The sequence below is a fragment of the Pteropus medius genome, unplaced genomic scaffold (assembly GCF_902729225.1).
Source record: "Pteropus medius unplaced genomic scaffold, Ma_sr-lr_union100, whole genome shotgun sequence".
NCBI classification, from domain to species: Eukaryota; Metazoa; Chordata; class Mammalia; order Chiroptera; family Pteropodidae; genus Pteropus; species Pteropus medius.
In genome coordinates this window covers 12,784,252-12,802,521 of record NW_024352785.1, presented here as the reverse complement: position 1 = coordinate 12,802,521, position 18,270 = coordinate 12,784,252, and the positions used below count along the sequence as shown (strand labels likewise).

At 42.4% G+C, this 18,270-nt stretch overlaps 1 protein-coding gene across 4 annotated transcripts in view; it reads right to left on the bottom strand.

Annotated features, from left to right (window-relative positions):
- The window catches only part of TNFAIP8 (TNF alpha induced protein 8), a 102,573-nt gene that overhangs the window by 21,039 nt on the left and 63,264 nt on the right, over nt 1–18,270 (bottom strand). Inside the window, exon 1 of one of the 4 annotated variants that reach the window (XM_039848519.1) lies at nt 11,582–13,090. The exons of 2 other annotated variants lie outside the window; for them this stretch is intronic. In XM_039848519.1, the coding sequence (XP_039704453.1) occupies nt 11,582–11,612 (31 nt within the window). In that variant the 5' untranslated portion in view covers nt 11,613–13,090. Of the gene's footprint in view, nt 1–6,986; nt 7,228–11,581; nt 13,091–18,270 lie in introns of those variants that run through there. One more of the 4 variants, XM_039848518.1, reaches the window with a different exon arrangement.

Here is an 18,270-nt window from a genome sequence, read left to right as displayed (position 1 = left end):
ACAATGAAAACAAGTTTGATTGTTTCACAGAACTGGGGTAGATGGTGCTATGGGGAGAAAAATAGAAAACAACAGACAATGTTACTTCAGGAGACAATTTGCTGGTAATTTCTGTGATATTTTAGCATACCGCTATCTACTATAATAGCTCTCCCACTCCTGCCCTCTACAATTGCCATTCCACACCTTCACTTATGAAAATGCCCGAAGACTGCAGAAAGTCTCAACAAGATCAATCTATTTCTTTTTTTCTTTTAACTTGGTCCAATTATATTTTAAAGGAAGGGCTTCCTAAGAGTTTTAAAGAAACAAGTATTCAGAGACTTAAAATAAAAATCAGGAATGTAAACTTTATCGACTGGTCTAATCAACTGGCCTAACACCATAGTGTTACAGTAAGAACCCATCCTTTGGAAAGAAAGAAAACAATTAAGGATTTTAAGAATGACCCTTTAGGAAGCAACCCTGAGGGCTGTGTCAGGCTTCTTCAACTAGGCTGCCTTTCCCAGCAGCAATTATAATTTATCTGATTAACCCTTACATGTGTTGAAACAAGTCAGTTAAAGTTCCACTGCTGAGAAAAACAAAGAAACTCTCCCCTCCCCCATGCCTTGACCATATGTACAGAGGGGGCAAACACCAAAGCATGCTGGGATAGACAGCAACCGACAAGTAATAGCTCCCTGTACCTCTGAGGTTATCAGCTTGATCATGCAGTCAGAGCTATGGTTGAGTGAGACAAATAATTTAAACCAGTCCTGCCCATAAAACCCTCAGCCTGAAATTCTTTAGTGAGCCTGCTTACCATCAGACTTGTTAACATGTGAACCCCCCAGAAGTTAGGTTCAGCTTCATGGGAGGGAGTGATGGCTCCCTACCATACCCCAAAAGTTCCACTGAACTTCCAGAAAATGGATGGCACACTCCATCTGACAGCTTTGAACTGACTCCTACAGGCTGGCATTACTGCTTTTCTAATTTATCATTTGCCATTTACAAACTTTTTGAGGAAATCATTTTTATAACACAGTAAGAAAGTCAGTGGAAATCCAAGCCAACACAACACAGCCCTTGCTTCTGACTGGCCCCAATTTAGCAGTTGGAAAAGCAGTAGCATTCCTCAATGTCACATCCTTGTTTATGGACCCCTGCATTAATCCTGCCTGAGAACTGCAGTCCTTCTGTGTCCTGCAAATGCCAGTATTTCATTAACTGCAAGTCTGTATCATACTCTGGAGACCATCGTACCCTGAGAATTACAAAATCAAACAAAATAAACTGCCAAAACTTCTTATCCCAGGTATCCAGGTTATACTGCTGCTCACCTCTTTAATTGTGCACACTTTTTTTCCTCTTCATTTTAGAGTTATTTCCTTATTCCTCCCTTCTCTCTCTCCAAATGCCTACCCCTTCCCTTGGAGGCTCTGTATTAGGCCTGGATCCCACCCCCTGTCTCCCATCTTCCTGCACTTTTTCACTCCCATTCACTATTTCTTGATCTCAAGAAATTTCAAAATGTTCCAAATGGCCATTTCCTCGACTTCCTTCGCTATTCCGAACTCCCAGTTCTTCTCCTTCCCTTTTAGTAGGTACTACTTGTCCCTGAATTCTACCTCTGGAAAACTTTCCTGAGAGACTCCTTCTTTAATTACCTCCTTTTTCTGAAAAATTTGAGTCCAATGTTTAGACTTGTGATACTGGAGAGGGGTACATTTTTATTCTATTTCATAACTGACTTAATTCTAATTTGAACCCTCAAAAGGTGAAAATGATTTTATAAGTGCTTTACAATAATGAGAACAGTCAGGGCGCTAATATTTTACTTTTATCAAATAACTTTACAGCAGAAAAGTTCCTTGTGAGACAAACCCACCCTTGCCTACTTTTTACAGAACATAAAATGAGTATTTCTCAAACAAGTAAATACCATAAGCAGGGCAGGTTTTGTCTTTAGGTGTGATTATAGGCCTCTTTATTTATACAGCATCTCCCTAGTGAAGCTATCTAATCATCAACACAAGCATCTCATAGGTTCTCACAAGGGATGAGCCAGCCATGTGGCATATTTCCATTGGTGTGACAATTGCTTGCCTCCTCAGGAGAAATTAAAAATTTCTCAGAATGGCTTAACTTATTAGTGTGGCCTAAATCCTATTTAACATTTATAAGATTAAAGCCCTCAGAGTTCCAGATTATGTGTCAAATATAGGGTATCTCTGAAAGAAGCATCAGTGGTTTTCCGAGACATGTGTTCCTGTCACAGGACGAAAAATCATAGGACAGAGGAAATAAAGGCAAATGAGAGGAGAGAAAAATTCACTAATTCTCAGATTACCCAAAGCTTTTTCCCCAGGATGCACACACACACACACACACACACACACACACACACACACACACACACGTCTCTGCTGCTCAATGCTCTATAGAGGAGGTACTGACTCAGTTGCTATGAGTATCTGAGGCCCAGGAAAGGCAGCAGTGATTGAGGGAGAGGCTATACCTCTCCCTGGAAGTAGACACTGGACCATCCATGGCCAGCAGAACAGCCTGTGCTTCTGGGACAGCTCTGGTCTCCAGCTCCTCAGCCTAGCTGACTGGGCCACATGGAAACATATACCTGGGCCAGGTTAGCTGGCATCAAAAACAGATGGCCCACCAAAGTGGAAGGAAAAGTTCGTGAGTTGCTTATTCTCTTCTTGACAGGCAACCCTGGCTTGGGTAAATAAGGGTTTAAGGCTTCAGGAGCCTATAGCTATTGTGGTCACTTAGGGCATTCTGTTTAGTGGCCTCTTTGCTTCACCATTCCGTTGGAAGAAACTTTGCTCATAGTTATTTATAAAATTAAATCTTGTTTGTCACTACAAGTGTATTTCCATATAATTCCACAGTTAATACTATATATACAAGTACAAATCCCACACCTTTAAAACCATAAATAAAGTACCAGCCTAATAACACAGCCTTTGCAAGGTCTCCAGATTCCCAAACCAGCACTCCCTCCCTCAGCCATTTACTGCCTACTCAGCAGTTAGTCACTCAGGACATACTACAGCTTTATGTCTAACTTTTCTTCAAGGTTCTTAAGCTTTTGGCACAAGATTTAAGCAATTGCTCTTTCAGATATCTTGGTCTGTGGCCGGGGGAGCAGTGGGCTATAGCCCCACAGCCACTTCCTGAAAAAGAATGCGTCTGACGCCCAGAATGTACCAGGCCTGTGGGGCTCAGGGGAAAACGAGGCTGTGGGATGCCCGTAGCTCCTGCTACAGCATGTCTGGTGTCTGAATACCAACTCCCTTCCCACCCACACAAATGCACATCTTCTCCGAGGAAGAGCGTCCCTGCCCAACCAGTAGCCTGAAAGGCTAATCTTCCTGAATGATGTTCTCAAAGGAATGAAAACAAGTGAGCTCACTGTTGAATTGCCTCTCACTCAGTCTACCACTTTTAAAATCAGGGATTTAATAGGGTTTATTTGCAGAGCTAAAGTTGATTTCACAATGCTTCCTCATCTTTTACTCTCCTGAGGTTCACATAGAAGGTGAAATAGGAAACCTTCATGTGTTCAACCATTTCATTTAAGTTTTGTAAGTTCCTCCAAAAGGTAGTGGGTGACGCCATCCAGACAGATTAGGTCTGCCCTGCTTCAAGGAGATCTCATACAAAAATCTAGGATGTTAAAAACTACATCTGCAAAAATTTTTGTTTGTCAAACACAGGGGGTTAAAAAGTGCCTAGACATCACCTCCCTGGGCCTCAGTTCCTCTTCTCTAAAGCAAGGGTCTGCAACCCCTGGGCTCGGGACCAGTATTGTCCGTGGCCTTTTAGGAACTTGGCCACAGAGCAGTTGGTGAGCAGTGGGCAAGCTACCAAAGTTTCATCTGTATTTGCAGACACTCTCCAGAGCTAGCATCACTGCCTCAGCTCCCCCTCAGACCATCTGGCATTAGGTTCTCATAGAAGGCCCAGTCCCTGGTGCCAAAAAGTTTGGGGACCCCTGCTCTAAAGTGAAGAGGTTAGATGAAAGGACCTGTAAAGTTGCTTTTAACTCTAAATCATGGTGATTCTAATTATATTGTTACAGAGAGTCATTTTAATTACAAAGGGCTTCTCACTGCATATCTTTCTTAAATATTACAGTACACATAATGGTTTGATTTTGTAAATTCAGCTTGCACTATATTTTGAGACACAATCTGCTAAATGAAGAGAGGTGTACACATGCTCACCTCATTGCTTCCCACGTTGTTAGCATCTTTCTCATACAGAAGGAAATGTTGGCAAATGCTGGCAAATCAGTGGTTTGTAGCAAACCCTGCAATCTTGCATTATTCTGAAATGAAATTACTGGGCTCTGAGACTTTCTGACCCTACTGCATTCTCTTTTACCCACCCACTTTTTGGTTACTTCCTGGGTTACCAACAGCCAGGAGGAAAGAATTTAATCATCAACGTTATCCTGATTGTTCCATGGCATTGTAATTTGGGGGCGAGAAAGGTGTGATATATATTCAATATGATAAAAATTTCAGACATGAGGAAGAAAAGTTTCCAATATATGTAAGCTTACAGAGCTGTGGGTGCCAGGCAATGCCAGGTTATCAGTGACAGCCACTGCAGAGATAGCAGAGCATATATCTCTAACTGAATTGTCTACTTTTAGCCCTTGTCAGCACACTGCACTCAAAAGCTAATGACTACGTAAAAGGAAATGTAATCACGTTAAAGTACAGTGTTTTTGAGCATTGGCTGTACCTTTTACAGTATACATGACATCAAGGTCAATACCACCAAGTGCTATCAAAGCTGAACTACTGCAAAGTTATTCCCTCTGGAAAGCAAGGGCTGGGGAAAAGAGGGAAAAGGGAGAAAGCTGGTACAGTAATGCTTAGCAGTGAATGCTGTTATATGAGCTGCTACACCACGTGAGATTAAAACAGTAAGGACACTACATAGTGTGGCAGCTTATATAATACCACTGAGCTTTTTGATGACAGAAGAGGAAATTATTAAGTCGCCACCATGAAATAACTGAACTTTTCTATGATAAATACTCTGCCAGGTATTGGTCCTGTCATTTCTACTGGAAGTCTCTACTTTTTGTCTCCTGAAGAGTTATCATCCCAAGCACATGGGACGATGCTGACCATGAGGCCCCTGGAAGGTTCTGCAAGGCAGCCTGTTGGCACATTCTGCTTGAGGGGCAGACTTCAGGCATACCTCTGTCGTGGCACAGCTCTGTCATGGCACTTAACTGACCTCAGTCACTTGACCGGCAAGCTGACTAATCAAAACAGGCTTCCCCAAAACCCACCAGGGAACTGGGGATACAGTTATGGCAGAGTATGGTGAGATGGGCTCAAGGGAACCTGGAGCCCAGAGAAACTACTGCAGACGAACTGAGGAAGAGGTTATGCACCTGTTAGATGACATTGAAACTGAGGAGGGCTACAACTGAGAGTGCAAATGCCTGTTCATATTCCCAAGAAATTAATGTATTATTAGGAGATATGACGAATCTACTGAGCAAAACATAACTGTGCTGAGAATCACTCGCTGTGTATATGCGCCCTGCAAATTCTTTTTTTAAAACACCTACAGCACTAGGTGGTCTCCCATCCAAGTACTAACCAGGCCCGACCCTGCTTAGCTTTTGAGATCAGATGAGGCCTTGCAGATTTTAAAGAAACGTGAAACTCAGTGGATGCTGCAAAGTCACCCAGTTGTGAAACACAAATTAACTGAACCTTGTTTCACTCACCAGGGATGTCCACACTCTCTGTTCTCAAGCTGGCCACTGCCCCAGGAAAGGAGTTCTTTCTCTTGACCCATGGGTACTTGAGTCCCTCTCATTGCACCAGGCTTCAGGCATCTCCTACCCAGGCCTGCTGGGGCCCCAGTTCTCCTGCATCAGGAGCAGAAGGATGCACTCAAGACCCTTGCCTGTGCCTTGAACATCGGAGCAAGAGTCAGGGTCTGGGCTATTCTCTTTCTCCTCCAAGACACCAGCTGGCTTCTCAAACTAGGGTACAAGTGGACACAGGAACACAGAGAGCATCCTCCTGAGTGCCAAGCTTACTTGAGGATGGGGAGGGCAGCTTTTGGACATTCCTGGGAGCACTGTTTCAGTCGTTGAAAGTTCAAGCTCTACAGTGAGTCAGCCTCCATTCTAATCCTGATTCCACCTTTTCTAGCTTTGTGGTTTTAGGTATGGTTTTTAACCTCTCTGAACTTCAGTTTTCTTGTTACATGCAATTAACGCAAAGGGTTACGATATAAGTATTAAGTGAGATAATATACAGAATCAGATCCTTAGCACCATGTCTGGCACATAGGAGAGCTCAATACATTTTTTGTTTCAAAATTCTTTCTTCGGTCTTCAAGGCAATTGAAGACTGCTGGCAAGCCACTTTGGGCTCTGACTCCAGGGATCAAAGATACATGCTTGTTTTGCCTCTGGCATTAAAATACTTTACTGGAGAATTTAAGAAACCCTAAATAGGTTTGTCCTCTAGGTTTGGAGGGCACTATTCCTATAAAGTGAGGCTAGATGACTTCTAAGCAACACTCTGAAAGGTTTCATCATATCAGGTAATCTCATCTTAAATTAATTAATTAGAGAATGCTTTATCAGGCCTTCCTATGTGAGAAGCCCTAGCTTAAGTGCTGGGGATTCAGGAAAAAAAAAAAAAGTACAAATCTCAATGTCAAAAAGCTCATAATGAAGTGAGGCAAAGGAAACGGAAACTAATAACCATAATAAATGAAAGCATGGTGCAACTGAGGGAAGTATAGGTTGTTACAGGAAAGCTCTGAGAGAGCATCGACTCCAAACTGGGCCCAGCTGGCAATATGACCCTCCTGAAGAGAGGCAGGAGAGTGATCCCAACAAAGAGGTCAGCACTTGCTGAGGGAACTAGGAAGCAAATAAACAGGGCGGCACTCAGGTTGGACGGACTGGTCTGGTTGGTGTGGTAGATATTTACCGTCGTTCCACGTCAGAACTCCCTTTCTATTTCTGGAGAAGCCCTCGTTTTGCACGTGGTCGTAGGAGTCAGGCCCCATCTCCCATCACCAAAGCCAGAACCAGAAGTTCTCTCTCCCTCAGGCAGCAAGGGGTAGGTACACAATCTAGCACTGATGAATCAGATGGTTTATTTCTGGGATTTTTGAATGTCGAGGATGTCCAAATATTCAGCCATATCTAGATTCCCAGCAGTGACAGAACTGAAAAGTACAGAGGAGGGGAAAGCTGTGGTGAGGTCTTTACCATGCAATGCTAGAGTATGTCTGTGGCTGCATCTCCTGATGCATTCTCAGAAGTTAATTCTCCAGTCTTTTTGTGGATGCGTGAACTACGCAATACACTTCCAATAAATTCTTCTGCTTATAATCACGGGAATCAATTTCCATCTCTTGCAACCAAGAGCCCTGATGGCGCAGGTGGTTATTATAACAATCAGGGTACAAATGCTGAGGGGAGACGAAGAGAAGGAGATATAGTCAACAGATAATGAGGAGGATGAAGCGCCAGGTGGAAGCTGAAGATAAAGGAAAGGGCAGGGTAAAGGACAACTTGCAGATTTGTAGTTTGGAAGCCAAAAAGAGAGCAATGATTTCAATGAAAATACAAGAGGATCAGATTTGTGAAGAGCAGGAAATGATGGGGTCAGTTTAGACATGTTGAATTTGAGGTACCTCTATGACGTTCAAAGCATGGTATTTGCCAGGTTGCTGGCTGCACGGGTGACTCTGGGAAGAGCCCAGACTAGAGGTCTAGGAGATTAGAAAAAAACAGCCAGAATGAAAACAGGAACCAGGAAGGAATTTAAGATTGCCAGGGACTCTCCTAATATCAAATGCTGCAAAAAGTGGTCAAGTAAGATAAGGACAAAAATACGAATGCTGAATCACTGGTGATTTTAGCACCTGGGAAGTCACTGGTGATTTTGGTGATTTCAGTGAAATGGTAGAAAAAGAGACAGACTTCAGTGGGATGAGAGATGAAAAAGAGCAAGAAAGTGGAAACGATGCAAAAGGGTTTTTTTGTTTGTTTTGTTTTTAAAGGGGTTCATTTTAAAGGAGAGATAAATGTCTAAAATTAGACCAAGTAGTGAGGATGAACTTTCATTTCATGAAATATTAAATGATCACCTTTTATTAGATTGGACTCGGAGCTACAGTGAAGAATAAAATAGACATGATTTTGCCCTTAAGAGCTAGTGTTCTAGAGAAGAGATGCTGAAAATATGGTAAGTGCCAGCAGGGAAAAGAATAGTGCTCTGAGAATGGGCAATAAGGGTTCCTAATTTAGGTTGGAGGTTCAGAAAAAGCCTCCAACCAGGGCCTGATCAGGAAAAGGGGAAAAGGGGTATGTGGGGAGAAGGATATTTTGGGCAGGAAGACCAGCAAGTGCTGACACCCCCAAGTGTGGAGCTTGAGCACGTCTATACACAGAAGGGAAGAAGCAGAGAAGACATGCGTCCACCTGGTGTGAGGAACCTGAGGTAGAAGGAGTGGCCTTCTCTGGTAGGAACTCACACACACACACACACACACACACACACACACACACAGACACTGGGAAGGTGGGTGTGGTGAAGGTGAGCCTGTCAGACTGGGAGCAGGAAGCTGAGGGAGCTGTCTAATGGCCACTGTTTTCTTTGCGAAATAGCAGGCCTGGTGAGGCACGAGAACCAGGCGAGGTGGTAGCAGGAAGTGCCATTATAGGCAATGGAGGAGGAGCTGAGCCTCTCGCAGCTCAACCCTGACTCTTCTGCAAGTTCTCACAAAGCAACCCCTTTTTAATAACGGCTTCGTCTTTTTTCGCTTTCTGGTACCAAAATTTCAATAAGTAGCACAGAAGGGCCCTGGATCTCCAGATGCTTAGCATTAGAAAGGTCCTCAGAGATCTTAAATGCCATCCATCTTTCCTACTTCATAATTAAGTAATTTACTCAACAGGAAGCAACTAATGCCAAATATGTGGCCATCAACCTACTTCTTCAGGAAGACTCCATCTACTGGAAAGTGTTGATATCCTTCCTTTCAAGGGCCTTCCCCTTTTTAAGAAAGTGGGTTTCTTCCTTCATTTCTCTTGCTTTCCTATTCGTTTTGACTGGATATCTTAAATTTATTTAGCTTTTAATAAAGTGAGGCCTGGATTATTTTTCTCTGTTAAATACTCAAGCACAATTGCCTATTCATTTGTAAGCAGGCAAAATCAAATTAATTCTTTAGGAGGTGGCTATAGACTGAGGATGAAAAGTTCAGCACTCCTGGCACGGAGTCAAGTACATTCAAAGCTATGATGACTTAACAATATCTCAGGTCATTTGCTTCTACATTCACTTACATGCACAAATATGTTGGCCTCTAAAGACCTCTGAATCTGACTCGATATCTTTTTCTGATTCGACCCCAAAGTGTACTAGTCTTGTACTGCAATCCAGAATAGATTTAAAAGTATCTCCCAATAAATCAAACCAGGCATGAAGCATCTGAAGACAATTTTCTTGCAATATAGACATTGTGAAGATTTCGTGGTGATCTCACACTGAATGGGATATTTAAGTCCATCGGGAGAGGGGAAAAAAGCTAAGGAGAGGGGAAAGAATTAGTAAGATAACTGAGTTATTTATATAGCATAGCTCCTTTCATAGATATCCAAGACGTGGTTCTAGATCACAGCCAATAACCAGCCTTGCAAGAACTGTCCGGGACACACAGGCACACACACACACACACACGAAACATACACATATACACAGACACTCATCCTTTATTTCCTGGCAGAAGCTACAATGATTACATCTGTTAGTAAAGCATTTTATCGATCTCCTTCAAGAGTTATTCTATGTCCTACCCTAATTGCCATCAATTTAAACCTCTAGCACCTCATATTTTTAAAAAAGAAACATTCTGGGCTTTCTGTAAAAAAGCACAGGCACCAGAGAATCTGCTGCAGATCTGTAGAATGTAAATGAAGTGGGCAAGTGGAGGTAAGGTGATGAACAAGCAGGAGGGGAGCTGTTAAGGGACCTCTGCATACTCCAGTTTTCCAGCTTACAACCAGAATGCTGGGCAGGCGGGAAGAATGTGGATGCTGGTAGAGGAATGGATAACACACTTGAAGATACTGTTTTTCTACTTTCCCCCCACTCTTTTTTCCCCAAAAGAAAAAACAAGCCTGAGAGAAAACATCAATTTAAGTGTTACTTGTCATTGATACAAAAGTTCACTATTGGATTCTCTCAGCCCATTTCCTCTTTGCTTTCCTTCGACTACTTTTGACTTACTATAAATTGCTGTTAAAAAGACAGAAAAGAAAAGCCTCCATCAGCACATAGCTCCATCAGGACAGAAGCCACAGCAAGGAAACATTAATCCCCCAAGCTCCACGTGAAGCTCAAAAATAATGCTCCTGGCTATCATTTTCATTCACACCAGCCCCATATTTCTATTAAACAAGACTTTTTTTTTGACTCCTTCCCTCACACAGCGTAAGGTAAACGACAGCCCACACACAGGGAGACATCATGAAACACAGAGCTTCACTTTGGGAGGGGAAATCAGTAAAAGACAGAAGAGAACAAGTTCCAGAGGCTCTCCCTAACTGATATCTACCAAATGGAGAAACCAGAGGTCTCTCTTCTCTTTCTCAGGCTCCCATAGCTGCCCTGACGGACTTGAAATTTACCAGTTTGCCAAGAGGCTACTTGAAAAGGAAAGGAATTTCACAATCTTGAACATTCTCCTCTCTTACTCTCTAATTTTCCTCGACAATCCCCACTTCCATCCCCACTTACAAGAGGACTTTTGTATACATAAAGTTTCAGGAAACAAAGCATACAAACACTCATGCACAAATAAACTCCCCGAACTAACACCAGCGTATAATTGTGTTTTGGTTGGAGCTTTTCCAGCCTTGTCACCCGTTCTCTGTTAAGAGTAAATGAAACCCTTTGCTTTGGCAAAGTTAGAAACAGACAAACTCTCCTCAGTTTCAAGCTGCACATGGCTCCCGTCATAATCTCTCAGCCCTCTTAAACCCCCAACAAAATGAATTCACTGCTGAAAAGCCAGCGGGGGGAAGGGAGGGAACTATTCGCCAAATAAAGAGCTTTCACTTCTCCCCCCTCACTCAGCTTCCCCTTTTAGCCTGATACACAAGGCGTTTCCAATTTCTCAAATCCTTTTCAAGAGACCCTCGACTTTGAAGGCTCTTCGAGGGGATCCGGCTATTAGAGGTCTTGATGCAGGCAGCGCTTTTTGAAGCACATTTTCCATTCTTGGAGTCAATACTGGGGCTGTTCCATTTCCAGAGAAATCTAAAAAAACAGCCTTTAGTGGGCTGGCTGAGCTAGGTCTGACTCTTCCTCCCATCCTCTCTGAACCGCCGCGGGGTGAGAAGGGTACAGGGCTCCGCATATGCAGCTCTAATTGAGCCTCGGAGGCGCAGGGCAAGCGGACGAAGTACCCATCGCTCACTTTAAAAGTCCCATCTGCTCTCTTACTACGCCCTGCCGCCACATTCCTCCGCAGAACTTAGCCTGTCCCCAAAGAGAAATCAAAATCATACCTTCCTTGGATTCTTCGGCTTCGGAGTGCATGGTGTCAGGGCAACCCGCTGCAGGGGCGAATACCTCTGAAATCGCCCTGGGACCGGCCGCAAGTTCGCCCCGCAGCCAAAACTCAAACACGACGGGAAATAAAAGGAGGGAAAGCCACTAAAATCAAAACCTCCCCGGGGAGGGAGGGCTGGTTCTGCTGCAGGGATTTTTAGGGGGAAAGTTCTGCAAGAGTGACGAATCGCGTCTCAGCTGGGCGGCGGGAGTCCGCCCCCAGGGCGCGCGCGCCCCAGCCTGTCACAGGGCGGGCAGGGGCGCACGCAGGTGGGGAGGAGGCCGGGGCCGCAGCCGGGCTCTCGGAGGGGCAGGCAGAAGGGTGCCGTCGGCAAGTGTAACTGAGACTGGCTAGGCACGCGAAATACATGTTCGATAAAGAACAAAAAGGCTCATCTCAGCGCGCGCTGCAGTTTTACGGAATAACTACATGAACAGTAAAAGAAATGTTTCTGAAGCGTTGGGTTACTTTTTTCGATGCCCATTTAACTTTCTTGTCTTGAAGGTCCAAAAATTTTTATACTCCAAAAATTAAGTATTGTAAAGCTGCTCGGTTTTGTACATGATTTTTGCAGGAAGGTAACGTGGATATTGCTCCATGTAGCTGGAAGGACTTGCTTCACAAGCCCAAGAGGGGAGTCTTTTTGAGAAAGTGTTGGCGGCCTCCACCCCTTACCTTTGCAGGGAAAAAAAACAGACAAGACGGTTTACTCATCTAGTATAATCCGAACAAGCACTCTTAGTCAAACCGCAGCCCAGGTGCCTGCAGTTACCCGCAAAGGCCTCTCCTCGAATGGAGAACGTGTTCCCTCCGCGTGCTACTCTCAACAGCCAAAGATAAATTCCTTCAAAATGCCAACGGGGGAGGAGGAGGTATTTAGGCTTTTGAAGTGCTCGTAGATCGAGTTAGCTGGAGGGCCTTGAGAACCGATCTCAATTCTGCCCCGAGGTTCAGTCCGCAGGCTTCTACAACTGGCAGAGAGGAAGGCATCCGAGCTTTGTAAAACCTTGGTTTTGACTTCGGAGAAGTGGGGACAAGAGCTGCCACCGACATATCTGTCTTATAGAGATTCTGCAGAGCACTAGTTTTATTATCAATCGAAGGCAAAAGGTCCTCAAATAACATACCCTAAAAAACGATTAAGAAATTGTGAAAAACGTTATATTCTTTTAATAAACTTATTTTCCAGCTGCTTTCTTTTTCCTCGTTTCCCATTTTTATGTAAGCAAAAACCAGGAGGAGAAGCACTGCCTTATACTTAGTGGAAAGAATATTCAAAAGATATGGATTTAAAGAGACTGAATTAAAATTTAGTTCTGCCATTTGTTATTTGTATGACCTTGGGCAGATTACTTAACCTCTCTGGGCCTCCTTTTTCTCATCTGGAAAATGAGGATAAAAATAGTATGATTTACTTCACGGATTTATGTTTAGTATTAAATAAGGTAATATAAGTAAAAAGTGATTTGAAAACCATAAAGTATTATACAGGCTATTACGAACTATCACACCATTAAAAGTAAACTTTTATAAAAGATATTCTTGAATTTTATTTCAGTGTTGGATTTAAACAGGAAAAAAAAGTATATTATGCTATTCACAAACAGTCATGGCTTTTATATATACTAATATAAGACCTAGATATTAAATCACTTCCAACTGCTGAGTGATTCTAACATGCCTAAGACCCCCAAGCAGAATTTTATCTCGATTTCACTAAAAGGTCAGGATGATGAGAGGAAGACATAGCCAGTCAGAGAGGAGAAAAAAAAAGAGAAACATCTGGAAAATATCAGTATTGTAGAACCTCCAGGAAACTGACCTCACCACCAAAAGGGTAACAGGCTGCACCCTTTTGAAAGTTGCAGTTAACTGTGTGGTTCCCTTTGCCATACATCCTAGGTTAGGAGCTGCTAAGATGCGTACCCCCATTCAGTAACCTCAGACTTAAAGAGGAGACGTGAGGATCCTTCTAAATCCAAAGAAATGTACCCTCACCAGTCAGAAGCAACCTCTTCTGTCCTGTCCAAGGAAAGGACATTCTGGGAGCCTCCCCTGCTCATACATCATCTGACAAGGACAGCAGCCCAGATGTCCACGGATGTGTACCAGGAGCCCAGCAGGATGTCACCAGGGCTGTATGCTATACAGATAAGCTAGCTCCCATTCATCTATAATTAGAGCGAGATGCAACACCTTTTCAAGGTGATGATAATGCAAATTCAGACAATCCAAATTCCAGGCCCTATCTGCCATAGGCAGAACTCACTTTCAACCTCTTCTTTCAGAAAATGCCTCCAAAAGAATTATTTATTAAATGTCTTTCTGTAAGTCCAATTATGTACAAATCACATAAGGTGTGTTAAAATATACGTCCTTAATGTCCTACTCGTTTTTCCACTGGGTTCACAAAAAGGCCTTCAGCCCTGCTCAGGTTAGCCAAGGAGAACAACTGCTGAATGAACAGTTCAAATGCTGCCACATCAGCCTTGAAATTCAATTTAGAGTCATTTCAGCAGCCAGGGTGATCTTTGAACATTCACCACAATCCTCAGGAAACCTAGAGAGAAATTTAATGTCATGATCTACCTCAAGTGCAAGGAATGCTCAGCTTATTTTAAAAGATTGTATATGAATAAGGATGAACCTCAGTAGTCTGTATAACCTCAAGGCCATGTGTCCTGGACAAACTACACTGTCCCGTGACCCGGCCTGCAAAATGGTGACAAAGATCAGCTTATTCTCTGGGGCTTCCAGATATATACTAGGTCAGTCATTTCATCTTGATTGTACTCTGCATTTATTCAAAATGGGTTTAGTTAACTTTTTAGCCCTAGTGAATAATGCTCCAGTACACCATAATGGTTTGTTATCCTCTATAGGTGGAGCCTGTTCACTCTTACATATTTAAGAAACACTCTAACGTCTCTTAGTGTGGCTTGGAATATATGCTTGGAAGTCATACCAAAAATCTATTATAGACAACCTGATACAAAAGAGCAACTAAGTTAGCAACACTTGTCATTCAATACCAAACTGCATTTAAATACTATGTTGAATTCCTGCTCATGCTAATAATGAATTTCCCACCTTCCGTGTCAAGATGGCAGAGAATGCTGGCTAAGATTCTGACGCTTTTTCATTCGGTCATTACAAATATTTACATGTGTCACAGGTAAAGGAACCCTTCTCACGTGGAGCTTACTGGTATAATTTTGGTAATTTTGACCACAGACCTAAAGAACTCAATCTTCCAAGTGACCTCGGTTCTAAGTTTATTAACACCATCTCTACACTGAGCTTTATCACAGAACAGTAGAAATGACTCCTCTTAAATTATACCTCAAAGCTGTTTAAAAAAAAAAAAAAAAAAGCCTGGGCTTTTGGATCTTTTTCTTCCAGTTGTCCAGATATCTGTTAGGAACAAGGGAGTTTAGCAGTTTTCAGACTCACACAAATGAGAAGACCAAAAGTGGGAAGAGGAGGTACAGTTTATTCAGGAGGAATCACATGCTCTGCTTACATTCAAGAATGTCGTACATTCTCTGCAGTGAAAAATACTAAGCATCTCTGTAAATTAGTTACATACTGACAGCTTCTAGATCATAAGGACCCCAGGTCACAACCATCATTCTATCAATATTTTTATATCTACCTTTCTGAAAAGAGACTGAATCTGTACAGATAACATTTTAGGTCAGGGGAAAACAAGAGAGTTGTTTATACTTGGTATAAAAAATAGCTTCCTTCTATTTGACTTTGAGGCTTTCCTCAACTTTGTATTATCGACCTATACCTTTGAAAAGCTTTGAAGACTTCCATGATCTACATATAAAGCTGGTTTTCAATTGCTCTCCTCACCTGTGAGAAAGATCTGCGCTCTGATCTCAGTGGTTGGGTCTGCTGGCTTTGCCTCTTTCTCATCCTCCTCAGACATTCTCTTACATTTAAGCTTCCAAAAGAGAAGTGGGGCTAAACGAGTGTCTCTCCAAAGCCCCTGCCTGGCTCAGGTGATCTCCCTCTCCTTGCCTTAAGAAAAAATGGAGAAGGGGATGATCAAATGACAGTGAAGATCATTTATGCACCTTCTTAGGAATGCCAAGCCCTGTGCCTCAAGAGGTCTTATGCATATGCATTTCTGGGTACCGGGATGAGGTCTGGGAGTCTGAGAAATGGGGCAGAACTGCTGTGAATCAAGGAAGAATCCTGAGGGTGAGTGTGCAGAAGGAAGAGCAAGAAAGCCACCTCCCAGGGCCCTGCCTAGGAGTTTGAAGTTTGTTATGGATAAACCCTCTCCTCAGTCTTCCCATGACATCTTCAATAAATCCTCCATGCTCACTAATGCTCTGAGTGTTACATGGAGAATTCTGAAGGAACTGGAAGAAGTGCTAATATCTGAGGTGAGCACACATGGGGACAACAATACATCTGGGATGCAGTTGTTTCCTAGGTTTTCATTATTTACTTTTATTTCTCTCCTAAGAAATCTTCCTCGCTAAAAAGCTTTTAGCAGATGATTAAACACGTGTGTGTGCACACACACACACACACACACACACACAAAATAAGGTCTGAAAATATTATCTGAAGAATTTATGCCCACATTCTTTCTTTTGTAATACTTAGCAATGATGTCTTCCATTTATATGTTTCATTCAGACTTCTCAATTAGCTCCTTTGGGTCATCATACCCATTTTACAGACATGTAATTAAAGAAAGGGGGATTATATGATTTGTTCAAGGTTACAAAATTAAGTAATAATGTCCTTTAGACTAGTGTAAATGCAGTCTCAGCCTCAGCCTATACCCAGACTTTCTCACTCTATTAAATTACTCAAGTAAAATTCAAGTCCTGTATTTTGCTGAAGAATAACTCAAAGATTGCTATATTAGGAGATTTCCAAAGAGTATGAACTGGTTTTGATTCTAGCATAGACTGCTCAAATTGCTGTGTTTGAGTACTTAGACCTCAGGCTTAAAGATATTCCATTCCTGATATTCAATGCTTTAAATAAGCTATAAATTCAATAGATTCTATTTATTCAGGTACATGAAACTACAATTTTTTTAAATTAAAAGTTTGTTCAGGATGCTAATTAACCCTCCTCTGACATGAGGCTGCCAGGAGCAGAGAAAAGAACACTGGACTCAATATGGGAGATGGGGGCCTAAGTACCATAAGCCTGGTAAGTACTACCTCACTTGCACTAGGATGTTTTGTTTTGTTTTCCCTATTCATTCTTCTCTCATTTTTCTTCTGAATGTGGGCAAGCCATTTAACCTCTTGGAGCTTCTGTTTGTGCATCTGTAAAATGGGGATAATGCCACTTATTTAACAGGGTAGAAACAATAATCAAATGAGTCAAGAATGAGACAAAGCACTGAAAATTATGAAGTCCTCTTCCTAATTTGTGAATAAGACCAGATTATTTTAGGCTATGGAGCATTTCTTTGGAAGCCCTAAATGCTATAGAAATGTGTGTGGTCCAGCAACAGAAAGTGAAAACTAAAGGGCTGAACTTCTTTACTGTGCCCAGGTTAATGGGGTCAATATGAGGTTAACATGAGAGGGATTACAGAAAGGATTCACCTGGAAGAAAAGCGACACGGCTGAAACTGGGCCCAGAAGGCACGGGGTCACATCTGACCTACCAATCCCCAGGCTTTCCTTCAGAAAAGCGGCAGGAGGAAAAAGTGATCAATGACCATGTTCACAGAAACTCAGGCTTGGAAGTAACCTGAGAGGTCATTTGCTCTAGTCCTCTACCTGGCTGGGGAAGCAATCTTTTAGAAACATCCCAGGCAACAAGCTTTCATCCAGAATCTCCATGATGACCTCTATTAAAGGCTCTCTCCTTTAAGAGACAGCCCTACTTCCTTTCTAATCATTAGAAAGTTCTTCCTTACAATGAACTGAAATTCAAGTTTAAGGACAGTGATTGTCAAATTATTTCCACTTTAACCATTGCCTTTACTCCTTACAGCAAAGTAATCATTGTGCGACAAAATAAATATAGATTTTTAACTGAATTTTCTTTTTCAAAACCTAGTGATGAGCCCTTCACACTGGCTAGCGAATTTCAGTTGAATGCAATATGAGACAGTTATGCAACTTTCCAGTGCCAGCCACACATCTGTTATCGATTATTGTGAAGAATTCAGAAGCAAGCAGTTCTGGTGGCAGTGACAATCTCTTTTCTCTTCCATGTGCTCACTCTAAGTGGGTAGAAAACGATGCAGAGACAGGTTGGATAATGGGCCCTACTTGATTACATCTAAGCAGTTAAGAGCATTATTCAGATTTCTGAACAAAATTTGAAATCCACAAGAAAACAGAAGTACTGTTCCATATCTGAAATTTAGACTATAGATTTCTGGTCTGAGATCTGTTTGAAAGTCTAATGGACTCCAAGTTGTCACGATTTGATTTTTATATTAGGTTTCTGACTTTGATGGAATCTCTATTAAGTTAACATTTGTGCCAACTGGTTGGTCACTATTTAGGAGATAGAATAGGCTGGCAGGTGAAGTGACAGGGCTGGACAAGTTTGCCAGGTAAAAGCAGTCAAGGCTGAAACTCAACAAACTCAGCAGGTGGTGAAAATGTGAACCAAAGCAGAACTTAACCAAACAGTGTTGCGGAG